Below are 20,413 nucleotides of genomic sequence, written 5' to 3' on the forward strand. Positions count from 1 at the left end.
ACTTCAGATGCTGCACCAATCCATCTGTTAATCTCACGTTGCATTCTTCCCTCACTCGTGAACAAAACCACAACACACTTGAACTCCTTCACTTGAGACAGAACCTCATGTGGAATAAGTAAAACCACCTATTCTCTATTACTCTGGATTTTATTGGAGTAATTTTCAGAAGAGTATTGATAATTAAGATACAGTAGTTTGATACACCTGCAGTTTTCAAGGTTTGTTTTTACGCATTAATATATATATATATATATTTTTAGAAACTGTTTAAATATTTGAAAGCAGCATTTTGTTTTCAGATTAACTTTAGTAAAAGTCATTATCTCTGTGTCTGTTAGCTGATGTCCAAAACTAACATGAGTGATACTTTGTGTCAATTTGGAAAGCAACATCAAAACACTTCTAAATATGGCATTGACACCATATTTAATGGTGACTAGCTCTTATAATATTCTCCTTTAAAGCCTTTGTACCTATCTAGAGGTGAGGAGGAAACTTTAAAAAAATCATCCTCATCTGATGCCTTAAGAAATAATACTGCGCTATTGAAATATTTCCTGAGCTGAAAAATTAATGGACATTAAAATGCACCAAGATTGGTGTAGCTATCAATTTGTCTCAATAAACTGAAGTGAAATAAGAATATCCCACTCAACAATTATATGTCTCACAAATTTTAAAAAAGATCGACCCACCACAGGCTACAAAGATTACTTGACTTTTCTTACACATTGTACAACCGAAGACTGACTGCTTTGTGTTTATTTAATTTTCAGGTGTGCAGTGGTACTATCCAGTGAAATTGCTTTCTCTCCTACGGTGAGACCATCATCATCTTACCAAAGGCAAACTGCATAATTGTGATTAAAGTATTATAACCCAATGAACAGTCACATTTTTCCAGTGTAGTATTAGCTGGTAGGTATTGCCAACATTAGGGATTTAGGTAATTTATGCATTAGTAGGTGCTTGATATTCATACCTTTCAAACACCCTACACTTACTAAGAGGTTATAAAAGATGGCATTTGTATTGTCTAACCTTTAAAATCATTGACATGATAAGAGGAATTAAACATGACTTCCTAAAGTGTTTACATTAGCTTTTAGCTGCTGTTTAATCCTTTGTATTCTAGCCATGTTTGTCATTTGAGTGTTTTTGTCTATTTTTAAGAAAACTTTTCTTCCAGGGTTACATTTTCAGTTTGGTGATGCATCTTAGCGTCATTCTAATTGTTTAGCTCGTATTCATTACCATGTTTCCATATGCTTCTTAGAAATTTGAGTGTGTTATTCAGGAGTTTTTGGATAAAGTTGATGGCAACATCTCTTTTAATACTGAATGAAAAAAGTGTTGTACATAAATTTATGCATCCAAGACTCCAAAAAAATATTCTTCAGTCTGCTTTATTTTCATAAATTTCAGGCTTTGAAATGAGTACAACATATACAGACAGAAAACTTTTACAAATATATTAAAATGTGATACTTGTATGACAAATAATCAAACATGGATGATACTTTCATAGCATTTGAAATTGTATATGAAAGAAATATGAAAATGTGTAGTTGAGAGTAATTACTAAATAATGTAACGTGTACTTGTTCTTAGCTGAGGTAATGTTTTAGTTCATCAGAACTACAGAACAAAAAGGAAAAATGGTTCTGCCAGTAGCAGTGACTTTTGCTGCCAATACCTTGTACTTAACACTGATTTCAAACATGCCACAAAAACAGAGTTCTTAAAGTTATTGAAAAGTAAGGTCACTCTTTATCAGGGAATTAAATAAAGTTCATTTAGTTTTTACTAATCTAAGTACACAAGTCTTAAGATCAAATATACTACCAAATACAATTCTACTTAACTTTGACTCAAGTACCTGCTATAATGTGATAGTGATTTCATATAGTTCAGGTGTACATGCATTAAAAAGGCAAATGTTTGCTTGATTCATCCACAGAGAAACAAACCAGGTGAAAGATAATATGTCTGTCCTTTCACTTTGTCCAATAAAAGGGGAGGCTGCTTTTTCAAGTTTTAAATCGAACAGTCTCACATACAATTCCCTTATCTTCCTTTCTGGACTTCCCGGAGTATTTCCAAGTGGACGGATCAGTAACATCAATGCCACTTGTTTGTCATCTTTTTATTTCCATCATTCACACATGGATTGTCCACACTACATCTCTTCTTCGCTGAGTGAAAGTTAGAAAAATCTCTCCATCCATATAAAGCCATGAATGGTAGCAAACTTGTTTGAATGTCTCACAGCTGCAGTCATTCTGAAGAGTTTGCATTGAAATGCACCGATGCCTTAATCATTATAAACCCTGTTCTGTTACATCAGGATATTTCCCCTGGCGGTGTCATTCCTGCATTGTTGCCACCTCAACTTGTGTACATTAAGGGGGAGTCTGTCTCCCACTCTTCTTCACTTGAGTTCACGTTACTGTTGTGGTGCTCTGGAAAGCAAGTGAGGTGTGACACAAGCTTGCTGTGCAGAATGGCAAAGCAAAGTGGTGCAATATATGTATGATCAGGAGAGAGAGGCATTCATTTCCCAGATGCAGAGTGGATCCAGTGCTCATAAGCTTTTTATGCCTGGATGTGTAAGTCATGTTTCCTCATTATGTGCCAAGACGGTCTTTTCTCTTGGCTCTGTGCGCATAAAAAAAATACATACTGTGCCCAGAAGTGATGAATAATACAGAAATAATAACAAGAATGCCAAAGTGTTCTGGTTGTGGAGCAGAGATCACCATGATGAAGTGAAGCAGGTCCATTAGGTAATTCATGGAGCTCTGCACTCCATTTACTACTCCTCGCTCTGACTCACAGATGGTCTCCTGCAGTAGCTGGGTGACAGTCAGGTCAAAGGACCACAGACCTGAAACACACATGATCAGCAGAATCAGACCCCATACCTGAGCTGTTCCCACAAACCAAGTGGAGCTAAAGTGAGCCTATTTATCCCCTGCTGCTACAAAAGATGAACAGTCATGAACGTTTGGACCTATTTTATTGAATCTCTCAGAAAGTAATAATTGGTAGTATGTCTACAACTGTGTAATGGTTGGAGTCAACTTGATTCAAGGTGGTTGAAACAGTGAATCAACACTGGAAAACCCCAAAATACATTTTAAAGGTACTGAGAAAAATTTAAATGTTTGAAATTGATAGTTATTACTGGCATACACTGTGAGTGTCAGCAAATCATGTAAGATCTTTGCCTAAAACTTGGGCATGCAAGATGGACAGTTATGACCTCATTTTAGCCTTTATTAAAATGCTATTAAGCCAAACATTTTGTAATTGCCAACACTGATACAGTTTTGTCTATTACCCTCTTGCGGACAGGCAAAAAGATATTTAAAGGTCAGTTTGATCCTTTTGAAGGTTTCAGTACGATGGTAGCTTTCTTGCTGTCAGAGAAATCTGAGTTTGAAGAACTGGGAAGTTATTCTCATGAAGGAGTCACATTAATTGATCATTTCAGAGCAGATTGCAGCCATCTAAAACAAATCAAACTGTTTATCCATTTAAACAAGCACTGTTGTGGATTTGTACAGCACATTACAGGTGCATCTAAAAAAATTAGAATATCGTGAAAAAGTTCAATTTGTTTTCCGATCATTTCAAAAAGTGAAACTCAAATATGACAGATTCATTACACATAAAGTGAAATATCTCAAGACTTTATTTCTGGTAATTTTGATGATTATGGCTTACAAATAATGATAAAAAAAAAACAAATTGAGTGTCTCAGAAAAATACAATATCCCTTAACAAAAAGTAGTACATTTGAAGTTAATTTTTGCATGTATACTTTAAGTTAAGTACAAGTATATCAAGTATACTACACACCATGCTTGTAGTGTACAAGAAAGTATACTGATTTAATACTTGTTTGAACTAAATTGGGACAGTTTTATACTTTTTTTAAGTATATCAAATAAAGTTTATAAAAAGTAAACTTCAAGTACACTTCCTCATTTTTAGTGTAAAATAAGTATACTTGTAGTACACTTAAATAAACTACTTTTTGCTAAAAGATTACATAGCAGGCTTTTGGTAGTTTTGTCAGTGTGGGCAGGAGCTGAGTCCTGCTGGAAAATAAAAGCAGCATCTCCATGAAGCTCATCAGCAGAAGGAAGCACGAGGAGCCTGTGGACTTCAGAAAACACAGTGGACCAACACCAGCAGAGGACATGGACTCAAATCATCACTGACTGTGGACACTTCACACTGGACTTCAAGCACTGTTTATTCTGCTCCTCTCCACTCTTCCTCAACACTCTGCGACCTTGATTTCCAATGACACGAAGAATTTACTTTCATGTGAGAAGAGGACATTAGACCACTGAGCAACAGTCCAGTTCTTTTTCTGCTCAGCAGGTCAGACACTTCTGATGTTGTCTCTGGTTCAGGAGTGACTCGACTTGAGGAATGAGACATTTGCAGCTCATGTCTAGAAGTTAATCAGCTGATCAGGGTGTGACACCACATGTTTACAATATTGAGCCTCTTCACACTATTCTAATTTTCTGAGACACTGAATTTGTAGTTTTCATTATTTGTAAGACAAATTCATCTAAATTACAAGAAATGAAGTCTTAAAATATTTCCCTCAATGTACTGAATCCATGTAATATGAGTTTCACTTTCTGAAATGACTGACAAAAAAAATAAATCATGTACAAATAGTACTAATAATTTTAGATGCACTTTAGATGCACTTGTACTTTAACATCATACAGTTACAGACAGGGTACATTTAGTCACATCTGGTATGTTCTACACAACGTATTGTAAAAGATTACAGATTGTGTTCCAACCCAGATAGTCTTCATTAATAATAACAAAAGACACATTTAAATTAGTACATGGTGGCACCTTCTGCAAGGTCTTTTTAAAGTTGAGCTCTTGTTAATCTGTTGAAGTCTGCCCTGGAGTAGATCTCAGTCATACTGGTCATTAGGGTGATTCCAGAAAATTTGAGTTTACTCTGATTACTGTCTGCAGCAGGTAAGGTACTGACTGCTCTAAAGTACTGCACAAAACCCCCACAAAAGAATCAGAACTATTCCTTCAAGGTGTCTGGTAAAATATTAGCAGTATAAGCTCTTGGTGCTACAGATGTAGAATGGAATATCTATGATTTTTTTTTCCACTGATGAAATCAGATTCAGTCACAATGAGATCTGGGGGATTTGAGGGAAGGGGAAGACTTTGGTGTGTGCGTGTATGTCTGTAGTATATTACACAAGTGCCTTCTTGTGGTTGACTACTTCTGTTGGACAGTGCTGCTGCCATGTGGAAGTTGAGATTGGTCTGCAAATGGGTTTGGGTGGGTAGCTAATGTCAAAGTGATATATGCAATTGTCAGGTTCTACCAACAAACATTGTGCTTTAACAAGATGAACAACAATGTTCTCCTTACTGGTCAGAAGACATAACGTAGTAATGGGCATCCTCACATACAAGCAATCTTGTGTTTCATTGTGTAGAAATAATTTCCTGAATTTATTCAGTCAGCTTTTCTTATGTGTGTGGACTCACCAATGCGTGCTGTGATAACGCCCAGGAATAACAGAATTATGGAGATGTAAGAATCTGGTGTTGTTCCAGAAGGCACGTTGTCAAAAAGCACAGTGTTGTTGGTCCAGTGGATGGAGGAGCGATCAGGAAGCAGTGGCTGGTTGCTTCCTCCCATCAGAGAATAAGGGTGTTTTTGCCTTTGGCTTGCCATACCTCCACGCTCAGCTGAGGAACTGGAGCTAAAGTAGGGCATTAGCAAGCTCAGATCCATGGGGCTGCCAGGAGCAAACACAGAGCATACACATAGCAACAAGCAGCCAAGGTGGAGGCAGCTGGAGATGATGCCTGTATTGATCAGGCCACAAGTCTTCCTGAGTCTGGTGAACATTATGGTGCCCATCAACCCTGTGATAGCTGACACACCCATCAATAGACTTAGAAGGGATCCACTTATGCCTTGTGTGTAGGCGTAGCCAGTGGTGATGCAGTCAAACCCCAGGACTGTAGTGTAGAGAAACGCTAGGCCCATTCCTGCCAGAAAGACAGGCTGATGATAATAGGCCCTCCAGCCATCTTTACAAGTGCTCACCAGCCGGCGAAACCTCCGGAAACACAATGGCAAGTTGGTGATTTCCTTAAGATGCACATGTGAGCTGCAGTTGCCCTCATTCAGGGGTTGCGGTTGTGCAACATTGCCTTCCCCTGATGAGAAAGAAGAATAGCAATCCATCAGTTCAGTTCATTAATTCCAAACGCTTAATCTTCAGCTGGTTTTCTGCAGAGTTTCTGCTACTTGTCAATTCTCACTTCATTTGTCAAATAGAGTCCTTCTACACTGATCTGCATGAGCTTCAAATAAAATGCTGACTGTGTACTCTGGTGCAAAGTATTTTACTCACAATAATTCTGGCTAGTTGGAAATACAGGAGTTGTTTTTTTTTTCTACTTGCTCCTGTTGTGCTTTCTTGTTTTGAACATAGTATATAAATTATATATTAACCCTACATTGTATAGGCTAATCACAGTTTTTGTTTATATTTTTAAAATGCCATACTGCCAAGTGTAACTTTTTTTTTTTTTTTTTATCAATATATTCTTTGAGTCCTGAGATGGATTTATTACCTGTCCAGTGTGTGTCCTGCCATTCGCATAGTCACTGATAAAATGGGCATGAGTGAAAGGAAGAAGTGGGTAAAGGAAACGGATGGATTCTTTGAGCCATATGAAAATTATCTGGAACTTTTTTTTTTTGACTGCTCCCTTCCTCAGGGATCACCACAGAAGTCAAACTTGCATGAGTTTTGGCAATGGTTTTAATGCTGGATGCCCATCCTGACACAGCCTCTGACCATGGAGGGCTGCCAGCTACAGCGTCTGAGGGACCAGATGCAGGGGTTAAGGGCTCAGAGTGGGGCAAATGAGGGTGGAGGCTGGTGTGGCTGCTTCATCTTTCCCACACAGATCTTGTTGGAACAGTGAATAGATTTGAGCTGGCGACTTCTCAGTACTAAACTCACCTTCTCTAATCTTTGCGCTTCCACTCTATAACCTGATTCTGGCACATATCTCACTATAATATTGCACATAGTGGTAGTAACGGTCACATCGTACCATATTGTTTCAAAATTTGTCAGAAGCCCAATGATTAGAATGAGGATAAAATTGAAAGACCAGTCAGAATATGCTGAGTCTGTATTAAACGGATAGCAGATGATGTAATATTTACTTCTCCTGTATAGGTGATGTGCATACATGCCATTATGTTATCAATCATTATATACAAGCAAGTATGGCTGTGATATAAGGTCTTATTTGATAATACTTGAATAACTTTTGGACTATTAAAAAATGTTTAGCAATATCAATGACATGACAAAAGAAAGCCTTTACATTTCTAGCATGCACAGCAGTGAGGTGAGTGGGTTCACTTCACTGATTCTTTAATCCACATAGCACATAGGGTACTCATTGGAAAAATGAGTTTGCACACTATTTCAAGCTGCATATATTGAACAGTGCAAACACTGAATGCCAAACTCAGATCTTGCACCAAGAACAGCCTCTTCATGATGTCTGATACAAACATAAGATTGTCAGTGCCAAGACCAGAAAGTTGTCTATTATTTCTGGGTGATGTTCTGATGCACCAATAAGGAGTGGTTCCATGGAGGACTAGATTGATGCATTAGCCTGTAGAAGCTACTTTAATGCTACTTTAATGCTGTCGATAGATAGTAACGGGCTACTGTTTAATATATCATATTATTTTACATTATTAGTGTTTAGCATATATTGTAGCTCTTTTGGTGTACTGTTTAGTGTTCGTTTAGCACATATCTTAGTGTATAGCTTAGATCCTTATATTCTGTTTATTTTTATACTTTATATTTTTGCTATATTGTGTGTAACTGAGACCTTGAGTACATACAGTAATTTCATTCCACATCATGTACCATGTGAAGTGAATGACAATAAAGAACCTTGAACCTTGAACTTTGTAATGCAGATGTGCACTTAGAATGACATTTAGACGTAGCAGTGTATGAAATTTACTATTCCAACATTTTCAGTCAGGTCATCTGGACAGTTTCTTTTTTTTGTGCTGAAACGTTTCGCCTTCGATCTGGAAGGCTTCATCAGTCAAGGAAACACACAACAAAACTGATTCTTCCCTTAACAGCTTACTCCAAAGTGGAACAAACCAGTTTTGTTGATGCTAAGATGGTCTCTTTGTCACGCCCCCTCCTCCATTGCCGCCACTCTTCCTTGTTGACAGTCATGTCAAACTGGTTGAAAACAACAAAGTCCATGCTCATTAATGTATACCTGAATTACTGAGCATGGGCTTTATTGAAATTTACTATTGTTTGTTTGAAGTTTTGGTCATTACAGATGGTGTTTATGTTTTAATTGTTTTTTTTGTTTGTTTAGGTGTGTGCCAGTGTATTTAGCTTCTGAAGAATGATATTGCTTCTGTTAATGTAAAATGATTATTATAGTTTTACTAAAGATTTCTGGGGAAAACATGACCTAGAATTAATTGACCCATATGAGATTTTTCTAAGTCCATTGTCATTGCTATTTTTTAGAAATCAGAGCTGTCAGTGGCTGATAAACATACTTTTTTTTTTGGTTTATTTTTGACCAATATTTATTCAGCATTGAAAATATATATAAAATTGTATATTTAACAAATCATGGAAGAAACTTTTTGAAGAACTTGCATTGTTGAACATATTACATGGAAGGGTTTTCTTGCTTCAAAAAATTTCAAGGGCTAATTATAATACGGGCTGCTGCTGCATCTTCAACGTCATACTTGGAAATTTAGTAGATACAAGCGAAGCAGATTGTTAATTATTTTTTCCCTTTTTTAGCAACAAGTATTGGCCTCTTGCGATTTGTTGGCTGTTTACTGGATCTATCTCTCTGGAGTTACTTCAGTGCTTGCACAGTTTGGTGTGGCAGTGTCTCTGCTTTTGCATTATAAACTGCTGTTGCAGGGCCATAGTAACAATGAAGCACATTGCCATTATGCACAGAAGATCATAGAAAATAAAAGCTGAAGAATCTCTTGTTTGAACTAATAAAGGCGCTCCTAAGAACACGCTGAAAATGTTCATCTTTTTTAGAAATATTTCCAGAAAGGTCATTGAAAATTACTTTGATTTATTGAGATACAATTTTGAGGTTATATCAGCCACCCCCACGATGTTTTTTCATGGCCAATCTATCCTTGACGCAGCAGCTTTTAAGCAAATTTTCTATAAATCTCGATTTCTCACAGTTGTTCTAGCAATAAAACGCAGCATGAAAGGTCACAGAACCATATTTGAATGAAATTAGTACATACCTTCTAACCTTCTTCTTTCTCTCCTGTCTCGAAACACCTGATCAGTCTCAACTGTTGGGGGTTTGACTGAAAGAGCAGGGACTATTCGATACACTCTTGACAGGAAGAAGAACTCCACAATAAGAGACACCAGGTTCCATGCCAGGATGAAGGCACAGCCAACCACATTGGAGGCCAGGGTCATGACCTGGCCCACTGCTAGTGGGGCCAGGATGTTGGTCACCTGATCTATCCGCCTCATGGTTGCATTCATTCCTTTTGTTAAGATCAAACACATGGAGATTAAAGTGGGTCCTCTCACGAAGTTCATGCAAAAGCAGAGATCAGTCAATATTTTCATTAGTTTAAGCATCTATTATGCTAAAAGTCTTATCTAAGTCTATGAGAATCAAAGAATCAAATCATGTTTATTTGAATGTATTTCTCACCAGCCAGGTGACCTCGATTGTAGCCTGTAATAACAACTATCCAGTCCCTCTGAATGGCAATGGTCAGCGCTGTGCTTGCAAGGTTTGCCACATCTGCCAGGATGATCACCACCGTATAACAAACCACCTTGTGTGAGTTTTGCGATGCAACATGTTACTAAGACATCACAGAGTAGCCACAAACTCAGAAGCAGATAAATCAAGGACACGGGACAGAGGAAGCAACAGCAGCAACTTCTCTCTGCAATCATATACACTGACAAGTTAAAGTATATAAAACCACTGTTGTACGTTCAATTACCAGCATATATTGGTCAATAAATAGTGTCTACTTACAGTGAGCCATCCATCCCAGATCTCTTCAATTCTTTGCTTATATGAGAACACCAACATGAGCACAATGCTACATACAGTCACTGAGATGTTCTGAATGAAAAGAGATGCATGTGCAACTAAAATAGAAAACAGGTAAAAAAAAAAACAGTTTCAGATTTTCATACTGATACAACCTAAAAAAAATGAATATGTGTGTCATGAGCTGTGAACTGTACCTAGAGTCCTGCTGGTTTAGTGTAGCTATCAAATCTAGGACTGATTTACATTTCAGATATCTGGGGAATAGAATTCACCACCAAGGAAGACTAGCAAATGTCTCGGCTCAAAGTTGGAAGCCAGTGATTTTTTAGTGCTGTTCTCTAAAAATGCAACAACAAAAGAGCGTGAAATGACCACATACCTTTATTCCTTGGATTGCGATCAACCCAGTCTCCGATTAAAGCCCCAAGCAAGAGCACAGAGCCAGCCACCACCAGTCCAAACACGGCTGTCAGCAGCAGGTTGTGGCCGTACAACTCAATCAGGAACACAGAAATTGCAAAATGCCACATACGGTCACCCTGTTCAACACAAGATACAAGCTTATTATTACACTTTCTGATTGGGAACAACTGCCAATATGCTGCCACACAACTAACAAGTAGTAAGCCAAGCATATGTGGTGTCTTGTGGACTGCTCTTGAGATCCGTTCCTCCAGAAAGGTTTCTTACCCACATGGACAACGCTCCACTGACATAGATGAGAAACTTGGGACCCTTGAGGTAGATAAGAGCTGAACCTTACAAGCAAATGCACAAGGATCAAAATAAGTTCCATTTACAACACTTTACCAACACCTTGCACAAAATCTCCCTGCGTTTAAATGAGCTTCACCTGGTATGCTTGGTGCTTTTATAGCGCTTGGATCCCTGATGTCGCCTGACTCAAATTCAACCATAACCCCGCCATACTGAGAGGCATCTCCTTGCTGGGACATTTCCTAGAAGAGAAATGTAAATTTTAAAAATGTACATTTTCAGTTCTTCCTCTCTAACATTGCCTGCGTTAAATACAAACGTTTGTTGCCTGTTTGCAGCAATTTTCTCCAATTGAATCGCAAACAGCAAACACAGCAGAACGTGATAATTAGGTCAAGTCTGACTGTGAAACTGAGAACACTGGTGCAAAACAAAAAAGTATTTTCTGTGACTAGATATAGCCACTGAACAAAGTAAGGCTCTGTAAACACAATCCTTGACAGGCAAAAATGAAATTGATCATAAGCAGTGCAGGATAAGTTGTCACCTTTTGCTTGGATGTTCTCAGTCCTCAGATATTCTTCAATGATGTATCTTGTGCCATGTGTCCCACACTAGGATGGGAGTCTTTCCTGAGAGCTGGAATTCCAGCTGTAGTAGTTTGAAAGGCTTAATAACATCACAGTGTTCAAGTGCACCATTGTATGAAAGTGCCAGAAAGGCAGAATAGGCAGAGGGACAACAAAGGCAACCAGCATATTCCAGAGCACGTGACACTCTGTGAACAATATCACTGTCCACACACATGGCACACAAAAAAAGCGTTGCTGCGTGCTACTCAAAACGCACACACATGGCCAGTGAGGGACATACATGCTTGTACACCCATATGAACTGTTAACATGTGAACAAAGTTACAGTATGAACACATCATGCAATATTACATCACTCGTATTTGGGGGTAGAAGACACAGAACAAATAGCTGCTGTTTTCATATGGTTAAAGATGTGTCTTTAAGCTGATTCAATCTAAGCAGGGAATGAATAGATTAGTGATTGTGGAACAGCAACAGCTCAAACCCATTGATTACAGATATTTAATTCTGGATATTAATTTCCACAAACCACTGAGGTGCTTTATCTGTTGTGTTTCAGTGATTTCCTTTCAAACAGAACAGGAAACTAGTTTTTTTAAGTAAAATAAAATAAAATAAAAACAACTGTGAGGTCCAGTCTTTTGTACATTTTTTGTTTATGATCTTTTCGTGCAACACGGCTGGGCTTACAGTGACAATTTTGTTCAGTTTTGAGCTTTACGTGTACTAAAACAAAATCATTTTAATTTCTGCTGTAGAAGAAATTGTGAACTAATGTGATACTTGTGATAATATCTATGACAAAAGCCTGCTCTTTGCCTTTTATTTATTAAATGTTTTTAACAAGATGATGCACACTAATACAACTGTCTGGTAGAGTTCTAATGTTTGTAGGTTCACAGCAAAAAAATTAAATATCTTCAAGTTTTTCCCTCAAATCATAAATAGGCATGACCTTTTCCATTAGTTTTGAGTGAAAACAGTTCAATCAGTATAGTATAATAAATCCTACAGATAAAGCTTAGTCTATTAGTTTTGAATATTATCTGGTAATTTGTAATAAATTAATGATTATCAGAGTCAGAGAATCAGAGTTTCTTTATTTGTCATTCACACCACATATGGCACATGTGGTGGAACGAAATTATGTACACAGGGTCCCAGTTACATCCAAAAATAAAATGTAAAAGAAAAATAGTAATAAGATCTAAGATATGAACTAAGAAAAACATAAATAAAAAATACACTAAGCACTAATAGCATAAAAATATTACGTCGAACAGCAGCACGAACATGAGTCTGTGTGAGCAGATGAGTATGAAAGAACACAACATGAAACAGATAAGCAGCAACATGAAACCGATCAGCAGCAACATGAAACAGATCAGCAGCAACATGATGTGATTTTTCACAGTGATTATTCTGGCTAGAGATTCATGAGTCTAACAGCCTCAGGGTAGAAGCTGTTCCTCAGTCTAGTGATTCTACACTTAATGCTCCTCAACCTCCTTCCTGAGGGGAGCGGGGCAAAAAGTGTGTGTGCTGGGTGAGTGGGGTCCTTCATGATGCTGAACATATGTAGATATATTTGTACATATACATGTACATGAAAATATGTACATGTATTTTAATTACGTTGTACTATTGGGCACAGTATTTACCTAAGTGGTACACATCAATTTCAGGAATTATAATTTACATCAGTTTGAATCAAATATATTAAAAACAGCTAATATATAGGGCATATAAATTGACATAAATGACACTGTGTGTTTGCTGATGTTTTATGAAAGCCAGTGTATTTTGAAGTCACTGTTGCTATTTGAATTAGTATAAAATCAAGTTTATATTAACATTGCTTTCAAATCATCCCAACTGGTTCAGACAGTAGTATTTTTTTTTTCCATTGTCTGTACACACTATAATAGAGAACTGTAATTTATAAACAGTCTTGTTTGGACGTCTCTTTACACAAATAAGTTGGTCACAATTTTTTTTCGATACCTTGAATCTAGAAATCTTTTTATACTTTAGTCAAATATCGGATTTATTTCAAATATAAAAGTTGTTGATCATAAATTACAATTGTTTTAGTTAGCCAGCTTTTAAACATTCCACACTGACCACAGTGACCCCAGCTGGACAGATACATGATGCCGGAGCATCAGCAGCCACTTTGTTTGTATAAGTCAGGAATTACTTCCTGTTTTGTGCTTTACTGCAATAATTTTATGGTTTTGTATTGTATGCTATCTTAATTAGCTTTATTATTTATTTACTATATTGTATTTTATTTTATGTCCGTGTAAATGTTCCTAAAGGTTAATCGATTTTCAATCCATGCCTCTAGGTGTCCTCAGAGCCTTTATTTTGACACCAGACCTCCTTGTTGCCTCTTTCTCATTATTTCATCTGCATCCACTTACCAAGTTACACCAAGTCATTAATGCTTCTTGCTTTTCTTTCTTTCTTTTTTGTGTGCAAATATGTGCAGGTGATGTATTTCTTTTTACATTTCCCATACCAGGTAAAGAGACTAAAGGTGTCTTAGAAAATTCCTCAACAACCCTGCATTTTGTACAAATGCACGCATAATTTACATCAATCAGAATTATCATAGCATTAAACTGACGTACAAAGGGAGATGTCTAAAACATGAACGTAGAAGTGTGAATAACGGAATTAAAGTTTTATTTTTGTGAAGCTAATAGCATTTTGCCATGTGTTCCACATAAAACGAAGGTTGAAACCTAGCCTTAAAAATGAAAACTGCAGATGAAGTCATGGTCACAATAAATCTCACTCTAGTAGTTAACACAGTTTTGGTTCTGTGGCGGCATCAGCCATCTTCTATGGTGGAGTCTGCTGGAGCAGCTTATTCACAGCTGAGAGGACGTGGTTAGATAAGCTCATCAGGAAGGCCAGCTCAGTCCTAGGATGCCCCCTTGACCCGGTGCAGGTGGTGGGAGGAAGACGAACTCTGGCAAAAATAACAACACCGTTGGACAATGTCTCCCACCCCCTGCATGAAGCTGTCACCGAGCCGGAGAACTCCGTCAGTGACAGACTGCTGCATCCGAGGTGCACAAAGGAGCGTTATCACTGGTCCTTCCTCCCAGCAGCTGTTAAACTTCATAACTATCACGATCACAACAAACTCTGTGTTTACATCCCTGCCAACACAGAGTTGTTCCATTTCTTGGACATTTAATGTGTTGTTTTCTTTTACGTGCAAAAACGCATGCACATGTTGCACATTCTTTAAATGATCCAACTCAGTTCACATCTTAAAATCTGGGTATTTTTTAATAACTGCACAGTATTTTTTTTTTCTTATGCTGTAAAGCTCATTCATATTGTGTGAATCTGCATTGTTTGATTGACCTGTCACTCTACTCCTGGTTCACCTGAATTTCCCCACTGAGGGGCAATAAAGGATATTTCTATTATTTTATTCTAAATGCCAACCATTTTGATTCACATGTTAGGCACAAGTTGGGTATACTATTATTTCCATTGTCCAGTGCTCAATATTTTACTAGAACAACCTTAAACCCTGAAAACACAACTGGTCTCTACTCTCTGTAGGGGAAGTAACACATTTCTCAGTCCCATAAGAAAATTCAAACCATTGGACCAAGCTTCCCCTTTTTGCTCTGCTTCCTCCTTCTCCCTCCTCTTCCAGTTGTCCAGTGATGGGATCATAGCCTGTCCACTTGAAGAGTTTCATGATGTGTCAGACACTGTCGTATTGTAAAGATACAGTAGAGCTGTGTATGGATGCTGAAATTTAAACCATGGCTCACACTGTGAGATCCTATATGTTGGACGTCTGTAATACACTCTGTGGTGTGTCAGAGCATCAGCTGGAGGTATGCAGCCTTTGAAGTTTGAGATGAGGAAGAGCATAAATGACAGTTAGATGGTATCTGTTACTGATAGTGAGGAGTCAATCCAGTGAATTCATCAGATATACTAGGAAAAACAGTTGGGTCTGTCATATGGCTTACTTTTAAAAGCTGTTTTACCGGGATAACACAAAATGACGTTCTCTCAGCTGTTATCTTTTAACATTGGCTAAGTAGGTAGAGCTGTTGTCTCTCAGCAAGAAGATTGCCAGATAGAGGCTGGGCTTACTGTGGTAAGCACTTTTTAATTTAAAGCAATTGCAGAAGGACTAACAATAAACTCTATTGGTGTCAAATCAATTATTGTTATAATGAATTAACTCTTTTTGTTTGTTTCTCTGTTATTTGGTTTGTTGATAATCTGTATCTCTCTAATTGCCATGCCACTTTTAACCATTTCATCCATGAAAACATTAGTTGTATTTTTTTTTTGATTAAATAGAAAAACAGTCCAGATCCACTTGTAGTTTGTGCAGCATATATTAATTAAGAGTAAGCTGTGACCGAGCAGACTGTGGTTTCAGACGGTGTCTGTGCTTCATACTGTAGTAGTTCCATCAAAGCTACTTCACATCTAGATCAAAGTTAATTATTTGAATAATAGGAGACAATTTGTACAGGTAAACTATGTAAGATCAAAATTTTGTGTTAATGGAGTTCCTCAGGGATCTGTGTTGGGACCAAAGTTGTTTATTTTGCATGTGAATGAGCTGGTTGATGTGTCAGGGCTTTTGAAGTGTGTTTTATTTGCAGATGATATCACATTTTTTAATCCAGATGGAGATATTGAACGGATGTTAGAGATGATACAGGCAGAATTCGTAAAAATACAGACTTGGTTCCAACTTAATATGTTATCATTAAATTTGGAAAAAACAAACTACATGGTATTTAGTAATAGAAAGAAAATTATCGAAATCCCGTTAAAAATTGACAGTATTGAAATTCATAGAATTAATGAAAAAAAAATTGGGTGTTGTTATTGATGAGAGGCTGACATGGAAATCTCATAAATTACTTAAGAATAAAAATAACATCAGTTGCATTACTGTATAAAGACAAAAGTTTTTGAATGACAAAGCTTTGTATATATTGTATAATGTAATGATTGTTCCATATTTAATCTATCGTATTGAAGTTTGGGGAAAAGCATGCAAAGCAATTACAAACCCTATTTTTATTTTACAAAAAAGAGCTATAAGAATTATTAGTAGGAAGTGTCATGGTCACCCAACAAATATATTATTTCATCAGTTGAAATTATTAAAATTTTATGATTTGGTTGAATATAGTATTTTACAAGTCATGTATAAAGCTCGTAAAAATATTACCCCCAAATATTCAATTAAAATTTGTTTAAAAAAGAGAGTCATTATAACCTGAAGGGAATGGAAATGTTTGTAAAACCTCCATTTAGAACTAGTCTGAAGGAGCTGTGTTGTAATTCAGGGAATAGGATTGTGGAATTGCCTTGATATGGCCATAAAAATGTCTACAACGATTTATACGTTTAAAAAGGCGGTTAAGGTTAAGTTGGTGGGAAGGTATAGTGCAAGGTGAAGGATGCCTGTTGTTTTTTTGTTTTCAATTTGGAGATTGTTCAAGTGTAGCTTGTTGTTTGTAGTTATTTTTTTTAATAAGGAGCATACATTATAAGATTTTTTTTCTACACCCTTTTCATTCAGTGTTTTTTTTTTTTGATGAATTTGTTTTGTTTATTTTAAATGAATGAATAAATTGAATGAATCTAAAAAAACTAATTAAAAATAAATAAATAAAAATCTAAAGCTAAGAGCAGCTCTGCTCTGTGTGGCCATAACTAAAAGTTCTTGTGCAAATAATCAGTGTGATTTGTAATGAAGTTGAGTTAAACATGTCAACAGGAAACCAAAAGTATCTCCAGCTCCGGGTCCCTCCTTCCACAAACATTTCAGTTTATGTGCGCAGTTCCCAACAAGTCCACTGGAGGTCGCTGACGAGCCTGTAATCTGAGTAGCTGCCGGGCCAGCTGAGGTCCAACTTGGCTGAATTCCCAGGCAGAGTTTCTGCATGAGACCAGGCGCCAAGTGTAGCAGTCCTGTCCTCACCCCGCAGTCTGCCTCAGCACCTCCGCAGCCCGCAGTGTCCTTGGATTCCGCACCCCGCCTGCACCTCCTCCGAGAGTTCCCCCGGACCTCCGCTCCAGGACGGGCGTCACATCAGCGCTGTGTGAGAACATTAATGGGGAAGCTCCAAGGATAACACGGTGCGGGGTCTCGCCACTGCAGAGAGGACCTGCCGCTTGTTTGCAGCCCCAGCGGAGGGAGGAGGAGGAGGAGGAGGAGGAAGAAGAAGAAGAGGAGTGCACCGTCTGTCAGAGGCTTCAGCGTCGCATTCACTGTTTGGACCTTTTAAAACTGGCCCCTGCATGGATGCATCATGGCTTCGTTTATATGCAGGATGCAGTTTTTAGATGATACTGATCCGTTCAACAGCACCAGTTTTCCTGAGCCCACCAGACCGCCTCTGTATACTTTCAGGGAGGACATCCCTCTGATCAATCAGATTGCCGGAGTTCACAGGCTGCTGAAAGCCCCACACAAGGTATCCACAAATACTTGTTCACATCTCGATTGTGTTGTTTGTCACTTCTTTGAAACAAGCTGAGTTAAAGTGTAACACCCTTAAATTAATATTTACCTTGGGACAGGTTGAGGGGGTTACTAGGCTACCAGACCAAGCTAATGGATCATGAGCTGTGAGGAAATGCTGCAGGAGCTTCATTTGCCCAGACCATTAATTACCAGCTCAGTTTTCATCATGTCAGAAAGTGACAACCTAACTTCTGTATAGAGAATATTGAGCCAAGTTTGTTTGATTTTGCGAGGTGATGCAGGTAAAAGTTAATGTTTACACCAACTAGAGAGCATCAAAACTATTCCCATTTGTCTGTTTTTCTTGTACTCATTACCCAGACTTAAGAGTGTCTCTGCACATTTGGAAACATTCAGGAGTTTTTCTTTAATTTAATTATTATTAGAGAGAAGAAGCAGTGAGAAGTAAAGTGAACCTGAGCTTGTGTAAGGTCAAACTTTATGAGAAGTGATTTTTGCCTTCCAGTCCAGTCTGACCATATAGATTCAAAAACATTTTTATTTAAATGCAGACACATGAAATTTGAAGTTGTAAAACACATACATGGAATTTCAATTTGCATTTGTCTTCGGTGTGTAAGATGCATTTGTGCAAAGCAGGTAAGATGATTATAGACGCCTTGGTTGCTGTGGATGACCCCAGCCTGCTTGTCATTGTGCTGCACACTTCAGAACTGCATGACGGGATGGAGACCCTTTCCACTGATGGAAGAATACTCCTGCTTTTGATAGTCAAAGGATCAGAGTTAGATGCAAAGATCTACAAATTAATTTGAATGATGTACCAGTGATACAGGGTCTCAATAGTTTAGTACCGGTGAGTTGGCATGCTCACAAAAACAGTCAGGTGGATGACGAGACTGAAACGCTGCCTTCATAGTGCAGGTCAGTCTGGCTTAAGTTTGGATCCTTGGCGATGCTGCTGTAAAGATTCATAGCCGTTGTTTTCTTTATGTTAGTAGCTCAGTTTAAATTCTTATTTTCTGTATGAAAATGCTTTACTTCTATTGTGTGGTTGTAAGGAAACCTTTCTGTTCTGAATATTTAAATATACTTATGTATATTATAGTCTAACACAGTGTTTCAACACAAATTGTCCATTGCTCTGTCATGCATGTTCCACTTCCAACTCTAGGCTGTGACTTTTACCAATTACAGTTCGGGGGAACCATTGTTTTTCTGCATACTTCTCATCCCATAATGAGAAGCTAGATTAAATGAGACGTTATGCAAAATGCTATAAAATACAAGTTTCTCCTTTGAATTCCTGTGCACATTGTCATGCAGAGTTGAGGTTTTTCTGCCCTCTGCATTTTGAGGAGTTGTCAGAGCAGAGGGCTCCTTGAGAAAGAATGCATCCTCTGTGCGCCTGGCAGGAACTCCAGATTACTGTTGTGGTTTCTCGTTCGTGCATCAGGTGTGCTTTAATGTCGCATGCCTTCACAGGAAGACCCCAAATCTTTTTAGGTGGATAACTATAATGCATCGTGTTTGATTTTTTTTTTTTTTGAGGCGCAAACACAGTATATTTCAGTAAGGACATACTTGTATGTACATTAGTACAAATGTATAAAGTCTGTATGTTGCCTTGTTTATGATATCTGCTTCTAGATGACTTTCCCAGGTCCAATTGAAAGAAAAAAAAAATTGGAGTGTGATAGCTGCTTTAGACTGAAAATTGCATAGTGTTTATATTTAGTCATTTTTCTGGTCACTGGACCACAGTATGGTTGTTGAAAGGAAAGGCCAGACTTCAGTGTGTGAGCAGAGAACTTGTGGTTACTGCTCTGGACTTGGCTATAGCACTGAAACTGTGGGTTCAAGTCCTGGGCAGGAGACAGCTAAGCATATCCCCACTGCTGATAATCTGCAACTATATTCCTTCCCCTGCCTGGATTAGAGGTGACTGAGTGCATCACGTTATATATTTACCTTTGATCAGTGAACCAGGTTGGTTTTAAAATGAGTATTTAAAGGATGGAGGTGGAGGAGAAGATAGATGATGTAATCATTGGTTAATGTCAAACCTGAGCAATGAGCTTTGAGTTTGCTTTGATTTTATTCGCTCTGCTACTCATTTATTGATTCCACAGTTTGCTAATGTTCTTGTACAGTTCAGCTTCATGAGGTGTCAACTTGGGATAATTCAAAGGTAAAAAGAAGCAATCAGACTTTTGTCAGTTGTCGAAACAGGAACTGGACTTACATTTTGCAAAAAGCCCTTTTATTTCTTACTTTAAAACATATTCCAAAGAAATCGCACGACAAAGTTAGGTTTGTTAAAGGGTTTGTTTTTGTGGTTGTTTGTTAAACCTACACTCTAACAAGTAACATCCATCCATCCATCCATCCATCCATCCATCCATCCATCCATCCATCC

General features: G+C 37.8%; 2 protein-coding genes across 2 annotated transcripts in view; one reads left to right on the top strand and one right to left on the bottom strand.

Annotated features, from left to right (window-relative positions):
* Positions 1-2,630: 2,630 nt before the first annotated feature.
* si:ch211-254p10.2 (solute carrier family 40 member 1) lies at positions 2,631-11,135 on the bottom strand. Its single transcript, XM_037677028.1, has 8 exons — positions 11,033-11,135; positions 10,870-10,937; positions 10,559-10,718; positions 10,159-10,274; positions 9,823-9,949; positions 9,395-9,649; positions 5,563-6,237; positions 2,631-2,890 (listed from the first exon to the last, which is right to left on the bottom strand). Exons 1-8 carry the CDS (start codon positions 11,133-11,135, stop codon positions 2,631-2,633), a joined length of 1,764 nt encoding a protein of 587 aa, XP_037532956.1.
* Positions 11,136-17,810: 6,675 nt separating this feature from the next.
* fhod3b (formin homology 2 domain containing 3b) overlaps positions 17,811-20,413 on the top strand; it is a 151,556-nt gene continuing 148,953 nt past the window's right edge. Inside the window, exon 1 of the mRNA XM_037676348.1 lies at positions 17,811-17,983. Within this exon, the coding sequence (XP_037532276.1) occupies positions 17,819-17,983 (165 nt within the window). The 5' untranslated portion in view covers positions 17,811-17,818. The remainder of the gene's footprint in view (positions 17,984-20,413) is intronic.

This window comes from Nematolebias whitei, chromosome 5 (assembly GCF_014905685.2).
Source record: "Nematolebias whitei isolate Nwh7 chromosome 5, NemWhi1, whole genome shotgun sequence".
Lineage (NCBI taxonomy): Eukaryota > Metazoa > Chordata > Actinopteri > Cyprinodontiformes > Rivulidae > Nematolebias > Nematolebias whitei.